Source organism: Misgurnus anguillicaudatus, chromosome 2, assembly GCF_027580225.2.
Source record: "Misgurnus anguillicaudatus chromosome 2, ASM2758022v2, whole genome shotgun sequence".
In the NCBI taxonomy this organism is placed as follows: domain Eukaryota; kingdom Metazoa; phylum Chordata; class Actinopteri; order Cypriniformes; family Cobitidae; genus Misgurnus; species Misgurnus anguillicaudatus.
The window spans coordinates 44752166-44769597 of NC_073338.2; the positions used below are offsets into that span (position 1 = coordinate 44752166).

At 38.9% G+C, this 17432-nt stretch overlaps 3 protein-coding genes across 3 annotated transcripts; 2 read left to right on the forward strand and 1 right to left on the reverse strand.

Moving 5' to 3' along the window:
- The first annotated feature begins 1481 nt into the window (after nt 1-1481).
- Nucleotides 1482-3555, forward strand: LOC141366130 (uncharacterized). Its single transcript, XM_073871428.1, has 2 exons — nt 1482-1524; nt 1784-3555. Exon 2 carries the CDS (start codon nt 1792-1794, stop codon nt 3274-3276), a length of 1485 nt encoding a protein of 494 aa, XP_073727529.1. The 5' UTR covers nt 1482-1524; nt 1784-1791; the 3' UTR covers nt 3277-3555.
- A 2561-nt stretch (nt 3556-6116) lies between these two features.
- Nucleotides 6117-15695, forward strand: LOC129443044 (E3 ubiquitin/ISG15 ligase TRIM25-like). The gene is made up of 5 exons (XM_073856408.1): nt 6117-7141; nt 13387-13482; nt 13692-13925; nt 14059-14248; nt 14738-15695. The coding sequence occupies exons 1-5, from the start codon at nt 6551-6553 to the stop codon at nt 15262-15264; spliced, it is 1638 nt and encodes a 545-aa protein (XP_073712509.1). The 5' UTR covers nt 6117-6550; the 3' UTR covers nt 15265-15695.
- Nucleotides 15696-16251: 556 nt separating this feature from the next.
- LOC141351474 (snRNA-activating protein complex subunit 3-like) lies at nt 16252-17323 on the reverse strand. The gene is given in 3 exon segments (XM_073858351.1): nt 16252-17130; nt 17133-17204; nt 17293-17323. Coding segments are annotated over 3 exon segments (705 nt in total). The 3' UTR covers nt 16252-16528.
- Nucleotides 17324-17432: the final 109 nt, after the last annotated feature.

The window sequence follows — 17432 nt, forward strand, 5'->3', positions numbered from 1 at the left end:
ACACACTTAATGTTTTTTTTTATTTCCCTTTGGGGCAGTTTGTTTTGCAGAGGCGGACACTACTTAAGTATTTTTACTTTCTACATAAAAGTAAATTTTCAAGTATTCATATTTTATCAGTGTTTTTCTCTGGAAAACATACATTCCAAAGCATATTATCGTAATTTTACTCCACTACATTGCATAATTTCAAGCTTTTGATTTATATTTAATATTTAAGTACATTAAACATCTAGTAATTATTTTACTTTTATTTAAGTAAAAAGTACTTTCGTACACAATTTTGATGTAATTAGGTATTAAATAAATTTTAATATGCAATATTAAAGGAATACACAGTATGATTCTATCCTTTAGAATGTAGTGAACATTTTTTAGTAATGTAAAGTAAATTTTTTCCCAAGACAAACACATGCACAGATGCTTGGAAAATGGAACTAAAATACTCAAGTAGTGTCCACCTTGTGATGTCCTAATTTGTAAAAACATTTTTTATGCAAGCAATAAGGTATAAGAGACTGATCGTAAGTCACGAGTCCACTGAGATGCATCGTTACGCAAAAGGCAAATTTTTTAAATGGTTGCTTTGTTACTAATAATTATTATTTTTAATAATAATAAATTATGCTACCCGATTGTTGCGTAATTGTTGGCTGCCCAATTCTGCTGATGTACACATAAAAATTCCCATAAATTACAACATCAATATTAAAACTAACAAAGACCAGTTTCTCACCCTTGCTACACTTTTAAAACCTGTTTCTGCAAAGAATCGAGAGTCATTCGGTTCCTGTTTAAATGTTTATAAAATGAAAGAAAAAAAAACCCTTGAAGATAAATGCTCTTTTCTCAGCATATTGAAACCTCTTCTCCACTGACTTCCCTTCTGGTCTTCTTGAGTACTGCAGTTTTTCGCTTTTTAATGCCTACTTGCAGGCTTGCCTTAAGTTTCTTTTTGGACAGTAAAGTTGCAAATTAAGATGTTGCATCACAGCAAGAAGGCTCCTAATTTGCATGTTTTCCCTGTGTCAGCATGGGTTATCTCCACAGTCCAAAGATGCACAGATAAGGCAAAACTGTATAGTCACTAAAGTTGCCCTTGGATGTGTGACTGAGTGTGCCCTGTGATTGACTGGCATCAATCCAGAGTATACCCTGCCTTTGGGCTGAGATGCTGATAGGCTACTACTTCCTGTGACACTGAGAGGACAGGTAGATTTAGAGGATGAAAGAATTGGTCTTCCCCCCATTTAATATTTATTTGAGTAAAATATATTTTTTTCTTTTTATGTTATCTGAAGATTTGCTCCAGAATTAGACGCTCCATACTACTAGATTATGCAAATTTTTTAAATGTTAAATAAAAGAAGAACTGTCTTGATGGTCAAAGTAAAGAAAAAATGCTGAGAGCAGCTTTTACCAGAATAGCACTTTTTATGCTTACATACCCATTTTGGAAAATATATATATTATGACATGGAGTAAAGGTTGTGGAGGAACAAAGCAAGGAGTCTTCAGTCAGTGGTATGATGATCTTATACTTAATTCTTTTAGGTCTTACAAATAATACGAAATATAATATATGATTGTTACACTAAAAAAATTTATTAAATAAAAGTTATTTAACTGTTCACGCATGTTGCTAAAGATAATATGTTAATATACAGTAGTCAACTATAAAGACTTATTAAAACATTAGTTTTATAACACTTTGTGATTTTAAAACTCAAACAGAATTTGATGCCTAAACGTTTGTTGTACAATATTTCGTTTTTTCCTGAAGATTTTGTCATGGATGCCATGAGACTCTCTACCCTGTTGCTCTATCTTTCTTTGGCCTCAGTCTCTGCTGTGGATAAACTGAAAAACATTGATGACTTGAAGAATGTTGGCTATGGCAAACCTTTTCCCCGTCATGGACTCCAAATGTTGTTCTGGTTTGCCCAACAAGTTGATCGTGCTGATCAAAATGGAATCTATACCAAATTCAATCTTGATCCAAAAAAAGGCAACTTTGGCTTTCACGAGTTTAAAAATTACGAAACAATCCTCCCAAACATAAGTATTAGAGGGGTACAATACTATTCAGTTGGAAATCTAAATTCTGAAAGGTACCCTAAGGTCAAACAACTGCCGTGCTACGTGAGGAAGTATTATAATAAAGAGAAACCATTGAATAACATGGACAGGCTCATGATCTCTGTGAACCCAAATAGTCCAAAAAAAGTTTACAATGTCTACATTACGGCACATAATAAGAGTGGTATGAACTTTGATCATAATGCCACATATGAGATTGATTCTACTCTGATAAACAATATCAGGAGGATCAATCAACCATATGATGGCAAACAAGAATGTGAAAGATGCTATAATTTTCTAAAAAGAACAGGATACACTGGTGATGTTCCCTTTACAGTCAACTCTTTTTGTCACCAACAGTTATATTCACTAACAGCTGGTTTCCAAATCGAGTTTTCTGAATCAATATTTTGCCATGATTTAAAGTTTGATCTTTTCACTACAAGAATAAACGGGTTTGATGCAGGTCTGGAACTATACACTGAAGACGGTTATGCTTGTGCTCGACTCTACATCAAGAAGACCTTTACAAACTGGCAAAATGACTTCTACTACTCATGGGTAGGGTTTTACAACGGTCCAGAAGAAGCAAATGATAAATACAGCACACATCAGTATGCTGTGAAATTTCAAAAAGGAGAAGAAGATAACACAAAGGATTATGATATTTATGAATACCAGTCAAGTTTAGCAATTGCTCCAGGAGTTCAGATTCGATTTCTACTGGACAAGAACTATAACTATGTGCTCGCAAAAACTACACCTTGGGCAGGTCCAGAAACATCATCAGATATTGACAGTTTGGGTCCAGGTAATACTGATATCTCCTCATATGGTAATGCTGTCATCCCTGTTGAAATTAAAGGGTTTGATGCTGGTCTGCGTCTCTACGGTGAAGATGGCAGAGCAAGTGCTCGGCTGTACATCAAGAAGACCTTCACTGATTGGCAAGATTACTTCTCTGCCTCGTGGGTGGGGTTTTACACAGGAAAAGAAATAGCAAATGGTGAATATTACACGTATCAGTATGCTGTACATTTTGAAAAAGAAGAAGGACATTTGACAGGTTATGATGTTTTCAAATACCAGTCAAGTTTGGTAATTGCACCTGGAGTTCAGATTCGCTTCCTACTAAACAAAAATTCGAATACTGAACTAGCACGAACTCTACCCTGGGAGGCAGAGTTAATTTAGTTTATTACACGACACTCTACAATACTTGATTCTGATTGGTCAGTCTCGACATTCAGACATATTGCAAGTCATCTTATTTTAATACCTACGAACAAATACAAAAAAATATGCATAATTAATAACATATATGAGATATTGATAAGATACAACAAAATCCTTAATTTTATTAACAATTGGAATAATCGGCTGCTCATGTCTTTGTCATAACTAATCCGTTGTTTCTAACATCATTTTAATTTTAATTGTTCAACTTATTAAAAATGAATTTTCATCTTGTGAATCATCCAATTACTGTTTATCAAATCAGATATATCAGCAGTGTGAAACCTTCTGATTGTATTATATGGATTGATGAATTAAAATGCTTCTAATGCAAGTGAATGTGTCCTTTTATGATATCATACAGAGAAAATGAATGGAAGTGATTATTGGTTAAAATAACTAAATAGTATGTCATTTATATAAATAAATAAATAAATAAATAAATAAATATATTTAAATAGTTCAAAATAGCAACTTGGAATTTCCACATTCAGTATTTAAAGGAAAACACCACCGTTTTTCAATATTTTACTATGTTCTTATCTCAACTTAGATGAATTAATACATACCTATCTTTTTTCAATGCGTGCACTTTTAATCTTTGTACTGCGCCTCGTGAATGTGTTAGCATAAAGCCTAGCCCCATTCATTCCATATGGATCCAAACAGGGAATTTAAAAGCCACCAAACACTTCATCTAACTTAATTTGTTGAAGTTGAGGTAAGAACATAGTAAAATATTGAAAAACGGTGGTGTTTTCCTTTAAAATACAAGAGTAAAAAAACTATAATAAACAATGCACTTCCCATAAAAAGAAGGTACAAAAGGACAATATCATTTCTGACAGTGTACCCTGCCCTTTCAGGCAAAAGTGAAAAGAAAATGTTTGCCTGTATAAAGATTTTCCTGCAATTTTTTTTGCCAACCTTCCATCTTTCAGTCTTGTATCTCAGATCTCCTCGGAGATAAATGTTTGTTGTTTAGATCCTAAGAGATTTATCTTTTTTATAAAGCATGAGGTTCAAATGTTTAATTCTAGAGTATGTATACAGTAATGTTGAAAACTGTGTTTGCCGCGGTTACTTAGTGCTATTCTGAAAGTGAACCAGATTAAACTGTTGCTTTACAAGACATATTTGTGCTGAGCTCAGCAGAAAACAGTTTGGAACACACCAAAAAAAAAAAAAAAAAAAAATGTTTGTTATGTGCGAGAAATAAGGTATAATAAGGTCAAATATGGCAGTGGAAGAACTATTGATGATAAAAAATAGAGAGAAAATACTGAGGGCAGCTTTCTACCAGAATAACACTGTGTGAAAACACACTGCTTTACTTCTAGGAATTTAACATGAAGTGAAACCCGAGGATCCAAAGCAAAGAGTGGTTAGTCTGTGATTGCACGACCTTATACTTTATTATTTTAGGTTTCAATGTTACAAATAATAAAATAGAAATTATGATTAAACGTGATGTTCTGTTATTAATATTGACTTCACGTTGCCATTTTTCACAAATAATAAATCATTTACTTAAAAAGGTAAATGCACAACATACTGAAATTTTGAAACTTCCATTACTTTGGAAATATTGAAGGTATCCTCCATATGTTGGGCGGTACTATTCTGTAGCAATACAAAAAAAAAACACTTTTAAAACACTTTCAAAACTTTGTTGAAAGTACTATGAAAGTCAAAAACTAGTAAGTGGAATATGGCTCATGGGCTCTCTGCACTCATGATAAGGAAGTTTTTAAGTTCATGATTATTGCGTATATGTGGTCTAAGTTCTTCTTGCATACATTTAAAATACATTTTATTATGAAATTTTTTGTTGAAGCACGATTTGTTAGTTAAAACGTCTGTATGCACATTTTACGAATACATTTGTAAACCATAAACCAGTAAACTATAATATTATGGAATAGATTGAATGTTTAAAAAGCATTAAACACACAAATATTTAGTATAGTGGCAATTGGCACACATTTTTAGCTATAATAGTATTATTTAAATAAGTGCATGGGATTATTTCATTAAAAAATCATTCCATTGTTGATCATTGATTTAACATTTAAAAGTGGTTAGAGATATCACATTTCAGAAAAGAATTATAAAGAATAGAAGGAGATATATTTAAAAAAAAAATCCTAACTAAGTATCCTATAGCATGGCATTTGTTCAATAACTGATTTCAATTGAGAATCCATTTAGAACATTGAACTTGACCTTAACTCAGAACTTCACACAGGAAATTTCTGTAATAAATAAGTAAATAGATAGCTGTTGAATTAGCTATTAATATATGAAAAGCTCAGAAATGAAACAAGTTTCACTGTTGTCTTTCAGTAATTATAAAATCAGCACGTATGCATTAACTAAAGTAAATATTTGAGAGATGCATAAAATAACATTTTAAGAATCTCCTCGAATAAATATGAATTCTTCAAAGAGCATATACAGTGTTCATTGGAAATATTTTTTTTTTATTTCAGTTGTTTATTGTATGTACACAAAAACTGAGAATGTGAGTGTTTATATTGTGTTTTTGATTTAAATATATGAAAAGTTTGGTTTAAAAATATGTTTAAAAAAATCAATAAAAACATGTTTATTATTATGCTATCATGTTTTTATTATGCTTTATTGTGCTACTTATTTTGTTTTATGAAAGGTTAGGGTTAACACTTAGCCAAGCAATGCATTCAAGGTACACTACCACATCCAGCACAATTATCACCTGCAGATTTGAAAGCTTAACAGCTCCCTCAACTGGACGGTTACATTTGCCAAACTATTTCATAAGCTATGTTTTTTTCACCAAATTTTAAACAAAGAGCCAACATTAAACAAAGATTTAGAAGATCAAATTAAATCAGTCTAAAAATGTAAGGACAGTCGGTTCTGTCAACACTCTTCCCCTAAATGCCGCAAAATGGTTGTCTTACCCTTATGAAAATTAAAATTTTTTGTGGAAAAGTAACCATGGCTAACTTTCGCAAGGGTATTGATGTATAATTTTACTTTCAGTCTCAAAATATTGTGCGGGAAAACCACGACACTGGCAGCACTCCATGTAGCCTAATGCACACCTGTGTGTGAGATGGACTTTGAAGGACTTTAGTTATATGACTGACACACCTGTTTGCACACGTCTCTACAAAGAACCAGGAAATTCTTGAGTTCAGGTAACGTGAAACGTTTTGTCTTTCTGTCTGATTGTACCTATAGTTAAATGGCAGAAGCCAGTATTTCAGTGGCTCAGGATCAGTTCATCTGTTCAATCTGTCTGGATCTACTGAAGGATCCAGTGACCATTCCCTGTGGACACAGTTACTGTATGAGCTGTATTACAGACTGCTGGGATCAAGATGATCAGAAGAGAGACTACAGCTGCCCTCAATGCAGACAGACCTTCACTACAAGACCTGTTTTAAATAAGAATGTTGTGTTTGCTCAGATGGTGGAGATACTGAAGAATACACGACTCCAGATTGATCGACCTTCTCCCAGTTATGCTGGACCTGGAGATGTGAAGTGTGACGTCTGTACTGAGAGAAAACACAAAGCTGTCAAGTCCTGTCTGGTGTGTCTGAACTCTTACTGTCAAACTCATCTTGAACAACATGAGAAATTATTCAAAGGCAAGAGACACAACCTGATAGACGCCACTGGACGACTTCAGCAGATGATCTGCACTCAACATGAGAAGCTTTTAGAGATTTACTGTAAAACTGATCAGATTTGTATATGCCTTCTGTGTATGGTGGATGAACACAATGAACATAAAACTGTATCAGCTGCTGCAGAGAGGACTGAGAAACAGGTAAGAGATGAAAACATTGAGTGATGTGTTAATGTCATCAGATGCTCTAACTGTATAGTGTGATCATGTTATTTTATGATCCAGCAAGCAAGCCTACGATAGCCCTTTATGGCCACAGAGCCCCCAGCTAGTTATGTTGGCTTGAGAAAGCCAACATACTGTTGTTGCACTTAAACTTATTTTTATTTTTATTCTTCTTTTTCTTCTGACCTAAAAATTTCTAACTCTAACTCCTCCTAGAGCTTTCAAGCTACAGCCACCAAACTTTGCACAGACCTTCAGTGTGATCTGACTTGAGTTGCTATATCTTTTCTAAGAGATCGGACTTACGGTTCTCCTAAACCGTCCGATCAAACATCCCAAAAAAGTCCCATAGACTTACATTCATAGAATGTTTAGGCTGAGTGTTTATTTTCAAATTCTAACTGTCTTCTCATTCATACAAATACATTACATCATCTCTCAACCTCTCTCAGTCTATCTCTGTCTCACAAAACTCACTCAATAGCACAGACAAACTCAACTACACACACACACAGACACACACACACACACACACAACCACACAGACACACAATCACACACAACTACACACAGACACACAACTACACACAGACACACACACAATTACACACACAAACACAAAATTATATATAACATACTGTCACAAAAACACAGACATGCACACACACAAACACACACAGACACACAACCACACACAAATACACATAGACACACAACTACACACAGACACACAAAAACACACACAAACACAAAATAATATATAACATACTGTCACAAAAACACAGACACACAACCACACACACACACAGACACACACACACACACACACACACACACACACACACACACACACACACACACACACACACAAACAGAAACACAACCACACACAACTACACACACACACAGACACACAACACAAAATTGCACACACAAACACACACATAAATGTCTCAACTGCCCTAAATGCCCCATCTGCCCCATTCTGCCCCAAATGTCTCAAATAACCCAACCGCCCCATTTTGCCCCATTTGCCCCAACTGGCCAATTCTGCTCCAAATGCCTCATTCTGCCCTAAATTCCCCATCTGCCCCAAATGCCCCGTCTGCCCCAACTACCCAATTCTGCCCCAAATGCCCCAACTACCCTAAATGCCACATCTGCCCCAAACACCCAATTCTGCCCCAACTGCCCTAAATGCCCCATCTGCCCCAACTACCCAATTCTGCCTCAACTGCCCCATTCTGCCCCAACTGCCCTAAATGCCCCATCTGCCCTAAATGCCCCATCTGCCCCATTCTGCCCTAAATGCCCCAACTGCCCTAAATGCCTCAAATGCCCCAACTGCCTCATCTGCCCCATTTTGCCCCAAATGCCCTAAATGCCCCAACTGCCCAAAATGCCCCATCTGCCCTAAATGCCCCATCTGCCCTATTCTGCCCAAACTGCCCTAAATGCCTCAAATGCCACAACTGCCCCATTCTGCCCTAAATGCCCCATCTGCCCTAAATGCCCCATCTGCCCTAAATGCCCCATTCCGCCCAAACTGCCCTAAATGCCTCAAATGCCCCAACTGCCTCATCTGCCCCATTCTGCCCCAACTGCTCTAAATGCCCCAACTGCTCTAAATGCCCCATCTGCCACAAATACCCCATCTGCCCCATTCTGCCCCAACTGCCCAATTCTGCCCCAACTAACCCATCTGCCCCAACTAACTTAACTGCCCCAACTGCAGCTCCATCTATTACTCTCAGACTAGGCTTTATCAAGCCAACATAAAGTTTGTTCACAAACTTTAACCTCATCTAGTTATTATTATTCCCTCTTCTTTTCTTCTGAGACCAAAATTTCTAACTCTAACTCCTCCTAGAGCTTTTAAGCTACAGCCACCAAACTTTGCACAGACCTTCAGTCTGATCTGAGGAGGTGTGCTATATCTTTTCTAAGGGATCGGACTTACGGTTCTCCTAAACCGTCCGATCAAACATCCCAAAAAAGTCCCATAGACTTACATTCATAGAATGTTTAGGCTGAGTGTTTATTTTCAAATTCTAACTGTCAACTCTCACTCATACAAATACATTACATCATCTCTCAACCTCTCTCAGTCTATCTCTGTCTCAAAAAACTCACTCTATATCACAGAAAAAAAAATAAACACACACACACACACACACACACACACACACACACACACACACACACACACAACCACACAGACACACAATCACACACAACTACACACAGACACACAACTACACACAGACACACAATTACACACACAAACACAAAATTATATATAACATACTGTCACAAAAACAGACATGCACACATACATACACACACACACACACACACACACACAATCACACACAGACACACAACCACACACAGACACACAACTACACACAGACACACAATTACACACACAAACACAAAATTATATATAACATACTGTCACAAAAACACAGACATGCACACACACACACACACACACACACACACACACACACACACACACACACACACACACACACACACACACACACACACACACACAATCACAATCACACACAGACACAGACACAAAACCACACACAACTACACACAGACACACAATTACACACACAAACACAAAATTATATATAACATACGTCCACAAAAACACAGACTCACACACGCACACACACACACACACACACACACACACACACACACACACAACCACACACAACCACACACACACACAGACACACAACCACAAAATTACACACACAAACACAATATTACACACCCAATCATACTCACACAAACACACACATAAATGTCCCAACTGCCCTAAATGCCCCATCTGCCCCATTCTGCCCCAAATGCCTCAAATAACCTAACCGCCCCATTTTGCCCCATTTGCCCCAACTGGCCAATTCTGCTCCAAATGCCTCATCTGCCCTAAATGCCCCATCTGCCCCAAATGCCCCGTCTGCCCCAACTACCCAATTCTGCCCCAAATGCCCCAACTACCCTAAATGCCCCATCTGCCCCAAACACCCAATTCTGCCCCAACTGCCCTAAATGCCCCATCTGCCCCAAATGCCCCGTCTGCCCCAACTACCCAATTCTGCCCAACTGCCCCATTCTGCCCCAACTGCCCTAAATGCCCCATCTGCCCTAAATGCCCCATCTGCCCCATTCTGCCCTAAATGCCCCAACTGCCCTAAATGCCCTAAATGCCCCAACTGCCCTAAATGCCCCAACTGCCTCATCTGCCTCATTCTGCCCCAAATGCCCCAACTGCCCTAAATGCCCCAACTGCCCTAAATGCCCCATCTGCCCTAAATGCCCCATCTGCCCTATTCTGCCCAAACTGCCCTAAATGCCTCAAATGCCCCAACTGCCTCATCTGCCCCATTCTGCCCTAAATGCCCCATCTGCCCTAAATGCCCCATCTGCCCTAAATGCCCCATTCTGCCCAAATTGCCCTAAATGCCTCAAATGCCCCAACTGCCTCATCTGCCTCATTCTGCCCCAAATGCCCCAACTGCCCTAAATGCCCCAACTGCCCTAAATGCCCCATCTGCCCTAAATGCCCCATCTGCCCCATCTGCCCTAAATGCCCCATCTGCCCTATTCTGCCCAAACTGCCCTAAATGCCTCAAATGCCCCAACTGCCTCATCTGCCCCATTCTGCCCTAAATGCCCCATCTGCCCTAAATGCCCCATCTGCCCTAAATGCCCCATCTGCCCTAAATGCCCCATTCTGCCCAAATTGCCCTAAATGCCTCAAATGCCCCAACTGCCTCATCCGCCCCATTCTGCCCCAACTGCTCTAAATGCCCCATCTGCCCCAAGTGCCCCGTCTGCCCCAATTATCCAATTCTACCCCAAATGCCCCAACTACCCTAAATCCCCCATCTGCCACAAATGCCCCATTCTGCCCCAACTGCCCAATTCTGTCCCAACTAACCCATCTGCCCCAACTAACTTAACTGCCCCAACTGCAGCTCCATCTATTACGGCGCATTCACACGGGGCGTCAGCGTTAACGCTTAACGGAAGGCTTGTCTGAAGCGTGGCCAACAGCCAATCACAGTGGCCGCTACACATGCTCCGTTCTTCCATAAACGTAATTGGCTGGCTCTGTCTAGGTAATTTGCATAAGGCGATCTGATTGGCTGACGCACGCGTTGCCGTTTGAAAAGTTGAGAAATGTTCAACTTCTGCCGCGAGCAACGGCACTGACGCAGCGCCGACGGATCCACAATTCAGTTCGGCAACGCATGACGTCACCCATTAAAAGTGAATGGGAAGCGTTAACGCTGACGCCCCGTGTGAATGCGCCGTTACTCTCAGACTAGGCTTTCTCAAGCCAACATAAAGTTTGTTCACAAACTTTAACCTCATCTAGTTATTATGTTGGCTTGAGAAAGCCAACATACTGTTGTTGCACTTAAACTTATTATTATTATTCTTTTTCTTCTGAGACTAAAATTTCTAACTCTAACTCCTCCTAGAGCTTTTAAGCTACAGACACCAAACTTTGCACAGACCTTCAATCTGATCTGACTTGAGTTGCTATATCTTTTCTAAGCGATCGGACTTACGGTTCTCCTAAACCGTCCGATCAAACATCCAAAAAAAGTCCCATAGACTTACATTCATAGAATGTTTAGGCTGAGTGTTTATTTTCAAATTCTAACTGTCAACTCTCATTCATACAAATACATTACATCATCTCTCAACCTCTCTCAGTCTATCTCTGTCTCACAAAACTCACTCAATAGCACAGACAAACACAACTACACACATACACACACAGACACACAACCACACAGACACACAACCACACACAACTACACACAGACACACAACTACACACAGACACACAATTACACACACAAACACAAAATTATATATAACATACTGTCACAAAAACACAGACATGAACACACACACATCCACACACAGATACACAACCACACACAAATACACATAGACACAAAACTACACACAGACACACAATTACAAACACAAACTTATATATAATACTGTCACAAAAACACAGACATGCACACACACACACACACACACACACACACACACACACACACACACACACAACTGCACACAACTACACACACACACACACACAACCACAAATATACACACACAAACACAATATTACATTCTGCCCTAAATGCCCAAACTGCCCTAAATGCCCCAACTACCCAATTCTGCCCCAAATGCCCCAACTACCCTAAATGCCACATCTGCCCCGTCTGCCCCAAACACCCAATTCTGCCCCAACTGCCCTAAATGCCCCATCTGCCCCAAATGCCCTGTCTGCCCCAACTACCTGCCCCAAATTCCCCATTCTGACCCAACTGCCCCATTCTGCCCTAAATGCCCCAACTGCCCTAAATGCCCCATCTGCCCTAAATGCCCCATCTGCCCTAAATGCCCCATCTGCCCTAAATGCCTCATCTGCCCCATTCTGCCCAAACTGCCCCAACTGCCCTAAATGCCCCAACTGCCCTAAATGCCCCAACTGCCTCATCTGCCCCATTCTGCCCCAACTGCCCTAAATGCCCCAACTGCTCTAAATGCCCTAAATGCCCCAACTGCCCTAAATGCCCCAACTGCCCTAAATGCCTCAAATGCCCTAAATGCCTCATCTGCCCCATTCTGCCCCAACTGCCCTAAATGCCCCAACTGCTCTAAATGCCCCAACTGCTCTAAATGCCCCAACTGCCCTAAATGCCCCAACTGCCCTAAATGCCTCAAATGCCCTAACTGCCTCATCTGCCCCATTCTGCCCCAACTGCCCTAAATGCCCCAACTGCTCTAAATGCCCCAACTGCCCTAAATGCCCCATCTGCCCTAAATGCCTCATCTGCCCCAAGTGCCCCGTCTGGCACAATTATCCAATTCTGCCCCAGATGCCCTAAATGTCCCATCTGCCACAAATGCCCCATCTGCCCCAACTGCCCAATTCTGCCCCAACTAACCCATCTGCCCCAACTAACTTAACTGCCCCAACTGCAGCTCCATCTATTACTCTCAGACTAGGCTTTCTCAAGCCAACATAAAGTTTGTTCACAAACTTTAACCTCATCTAGTTAAGCTTATTAGCAAATGTTGACCATAAAGGGCCATCATAGACTTGCTTGCAGTGCCGACTATAGGCAGTTGTTTTGATTTATCATTATTTACACATCCAACAGAAAGAACTGAAGGAGACGGAGAGAAAATACCAGCAGAGAATCCAGGAGAGCCAAAAGAAGCTTCAGGAGCTGAGAGATGCTGTGGAGACTCATAAGGTGAGTTTTGATCAGAAGAACAACTGCTGTCTGCTGTTTCAGATCTGTTTCTGACTTAGTTAAGACTCTCATCCAATCAGTCAGTGAGGAGTTCAGTGCTGGATGACTTTCATTGAAGTTCACTGTGTGTAACAGACTGTGTGATGTACCAGTAAGAGCTGAATGAATGCTGCTGATTCTAATGCTCCTCTCTCTGTGTGTCCTAACAGCGCTCTGCACAGACAGCAGTGGACGACACTGAGAGGATCTTTACTCAACTGATCCAAACCATTGAGAGAAGACGATCTGAGGTGACACAGCTGATCAGAGATCAGGAAAAGACTGCAGTGAGTGAAGCTGAAGGACTCTTGAAGCGACTGGAGCAGGAGATTGATGATCTGAGGAGGAGAGACGCTGAGCTGGAGCAGCTTTCACACACAGATGATCACATCCATTTCCTCCAGGTAACAGAGATCTGAAAAACACAACAGTGATCTTTAAGAAGTGAAGAGCATGTTTTACCGAGATTATATTTTCGATGAAATGTTTCAGTGTCATCAGTTTATGTTTGTGTTGTTTGTCTTTGTGTTTGTGTAGAGTTTTCAGTCTCTCTCTGTTCCTCCTGGATCTTCAGACTCACTCAGCATCACTGTCAGCTCTCTCATCTCTTTTGATGATGTAGGAAAATCTGTGTCTCATCTGAGAGAGAAACTGGAGGATTTGTTCAAAGAAGAGATAGAAAAGATATTTGATAGTAAAAGTGAGACCAGAAAGCAGTTTCTAAAATGTGAGTAAATATTTACCCAGCTTGGGTTAATAACAACCCTGCAGATTCTAGCATGCCATGTGGCATAAAATAAGTGTACAGTACACTTACTATATTTATTGATTGATTGAAATATTTATATAATTTTAAAACCCTACACAGTGATAGTTGATCATACTGGATGTGAAAAGTAATCAAAAAGAAAAGAAATAACTGGTCTTGTCTACAGTGAAACATAACTATGAGATAAAATAGAAACTATAAGATAAACATTTACATTCAAACCATTAAATTTGTCACTGATGGGTTTATATTCAATTAAAGCAATTAGTTTACTGCTCATACATTCACAAACCTATTTCTACACACAGGATTATGATAAATATAAGAGTAAACAATCACATCTGATTCTTTGTTACCTTTTTAACAAATTTTAATGATTAGAACAATTTTATGAATGATTAAAATTTCCTATTTTATATATAGATTTTTTTTATTTGTCTCCATCAGATTATCATCACTTCACTGCAGATCCAAACACAATGAATAAACGGCTTTGTCTGTCTGAAGGGAACAGAGTGATTACTAAAACTGACACAGTCCAGCCGTATCCTGATCATCCAGACAGATTTGATCTTTGTTATCAGGTGTTGTGTAGTGAGAGTGTGAGTGGACGCTGTTACTGGGAGATTGAGTGGAGTGGTAATGGTGTATCTATATCAGTGTCATATAAGAGCATCTGGAGGAAGGGATGGGGTAATGAGTGTTTGTTTGGACGTAATGATCAGTCCTGGAGTTTGTTCTGCTCTGACTCCAGTTGTTCTTTCTTTCACAATAACATTAAAACTAAACTTCCAGTAGTGTCCAGATCTTCTAGAATAGGTGTTTATGTGGATCACAGTGCAGGATCTCTGTCCTTCTACAGCGTCTCTGACACAATGACCCTCATCCACAGAGTCAACACCACATTCACTAAACCTCTCTATCCTGGGTTTTACGTGTCTGGATCAGTGAAACTGTGTGATATAACAATATAGACATAATAATATTGTCATGTCAGAAGTTTGTCATATCAGAACTTGATGAACAACCATTTAATTTTAAGTCACTTTTATTTCTAATCACTGTATTAATACTGAACCAACGCCTGTTAAAATCAAGCAGTAAAATAATCAAATCGTATTTAATAATGACAGTAGATTGTAAATAAAGGAACAGAAGGAATATAAAGAGTCATCTCAGACAGTAACAACAGATCATACTGTATGTACTGTATAAGTCTTCACAAGCAAGATTGATAAAAGTTCTTCTGATTTACATTTATTGACCCACTATGTCCATTTATTCGGCAAATGTATATTGTAAAAGGGTTTGAGCTTTAAGTAAACTAATTTATACCCAGCTGTGGTTAAGGATCTCATACAAATGTATGTGTTCTTGTTAGCGTAAATCTATAATTTTAAATTCATGTTTAGTTTTGTTCTTTATGCTTGCTTGATATGAGTATTCATAAAGTTATGTACGTTTTTTATAGAAAGTTTTGCAAGACATCAAACTTCATATACTGTATCAAAACACTTTCTATCACAGTTTTCTGAGCTATATCAATACTAAAAATACTACAGGAGTAAGTGCAGCATAAACAAATGTTGTCATTTTTTTACAGCATTTTAATTGTTCTTTGGGTTACTTTATTTAATAAATTTGATTGGCAGGTGAAGCGAGTCATTCATACATTTTTTTGGGACTCTTGATTTATCAGCAGATGCAGGTGAATGTAACAGCTTGATAAACACAAATTTAGATCAGTATACACAACACAGACTAATATGACATTGAGCTTCTCTTAGTGCAGTTTAACAGCATCTGAAACTCAATCAAGAAGACTTTCATAGAGGAATGAACAAAAGTGGAATAATTACTGGCATTACAGTCTTATGCTGTCCTTCATGAATCCTTTCACACATTAACTAAAGTAATACAGTTTGAAGAACTCTGATCTCCAATAAACATGAAAATCTTCATAGGAGTCTATGCACAGTCTTTATTGCAAATGTTTAATTTTTATTTCAAGTGTTTGTCATTTAAAAAAAAGAAAAAAAAGGAGAACTTCATATAATCATCAAAAACTAAATGCATCATATCATTTTATATAAAGTGCTAAAGTACAGTGCCATTTAACAGAACAAATGCTCTCCGTGTTAACATTGTTGAACATCATGTTAAACATTATGGAAATGCCACAATATATTTCCAAAGTCATTAGGCATCTGCAGAACACTTCTCCTCTAAAGACAAGAATCAGTTAAAGGTGCCAGGATCAACATAGGCATAGGCCAGGAAATCTCCTATTTTGTTATTTTTATCATCGTAATGAAGCAATCGAAAGCACTGGTCACAAAACAGACAGGGGTCTGTAGGGGCCAGAGCATCGTTAGTAGTAACCCATCTGCTGATGTAGGTATGACACACTGAGCACTTCCGGGTCACGACCCTGTGTTTGTAAGTGATGAGCGGGTAGAGTTTCTGATCTAAACAATCGTCCTTATGGACCAGTCTGACATCTGTAAGGACAACAACGTGTTCGCAGTCACCCTGGTGTGTGTAGTAAAACGGGAATCCCAATTTCATCTTCAGGTCGTAGAAACACGTATCCTCCATCTTAGTTGACTTGAAATCGGGGAAGTCTCTGGATTTGGCCCACTCTATTGTGGTCGTGCTGATGTCTCGGCATTCTGGGAAGCGCATGTCATTGTAAAAAGTGCCATTGAAGAAAAAGAAAGCAGACTTGTAATGATCTTTACTGACGTATTGCGGCACAGCATCCATATTGTTGCTGAATTCTCCAAACACCTGCAAATCACTGACACAACAGATGGCATCTCTGAGCTCACTCAGCTTCTGCCCAAAACATTTAGGGTCTGATACGCCCTCACATGCTTAAAATGCTGAAACAGCGCAGGATACACAGCTTCACCTTTAAGAGAGCATTCAGTTATAAATCTCTAAATGCTCTTTGGAGCTCACGTCTGTGTATTCTTAAACTGGAATATTTTCGTTTTTACCTTCGTTGTGCATTACGCTGCTTTCCGCCATATTGGTTTGTGAATTCGATCAATGTTCAATTAAATCGATGTAAATTCTAACAGTTTTTATTTTATTACAAAAACTACTATGAAGCATCAGCTGTTTACTATTAAAATCA

Excerpts from the sequence above, each read along its gene's own strand:
- LOC141366130 (XM_073871428.1), top strand. The coding sequence starts at position 1,792 with ATGGATGCCATGAGACTCTCTACCCTGTTGCTCTATCTTTCTTTGGCC.
- LOC129443044 (XM_073856408.1), top strand. The coding sequence starts at position 6,551 with ATGGCAGAAGCCAGTATTTCAGTGGCTCAGGATCAGTTCATCTGTTCA. Across the intron at positions 7,142-13,386 it reads CAGAGAGGACTGAGAAACAG|AAAGAACTGAAGGAGACGGA; the intron begins GTAAGAGATGAA and ends CACATCCAACAG. Across the intron at positions 13,926-14,058 it reads ATCACATCCATTTCCTCCAG|AGTTTTCAGTCTCTCTCTGT; the intron begins GTAACAGAGATC and ends GTGTTTGTGTAG.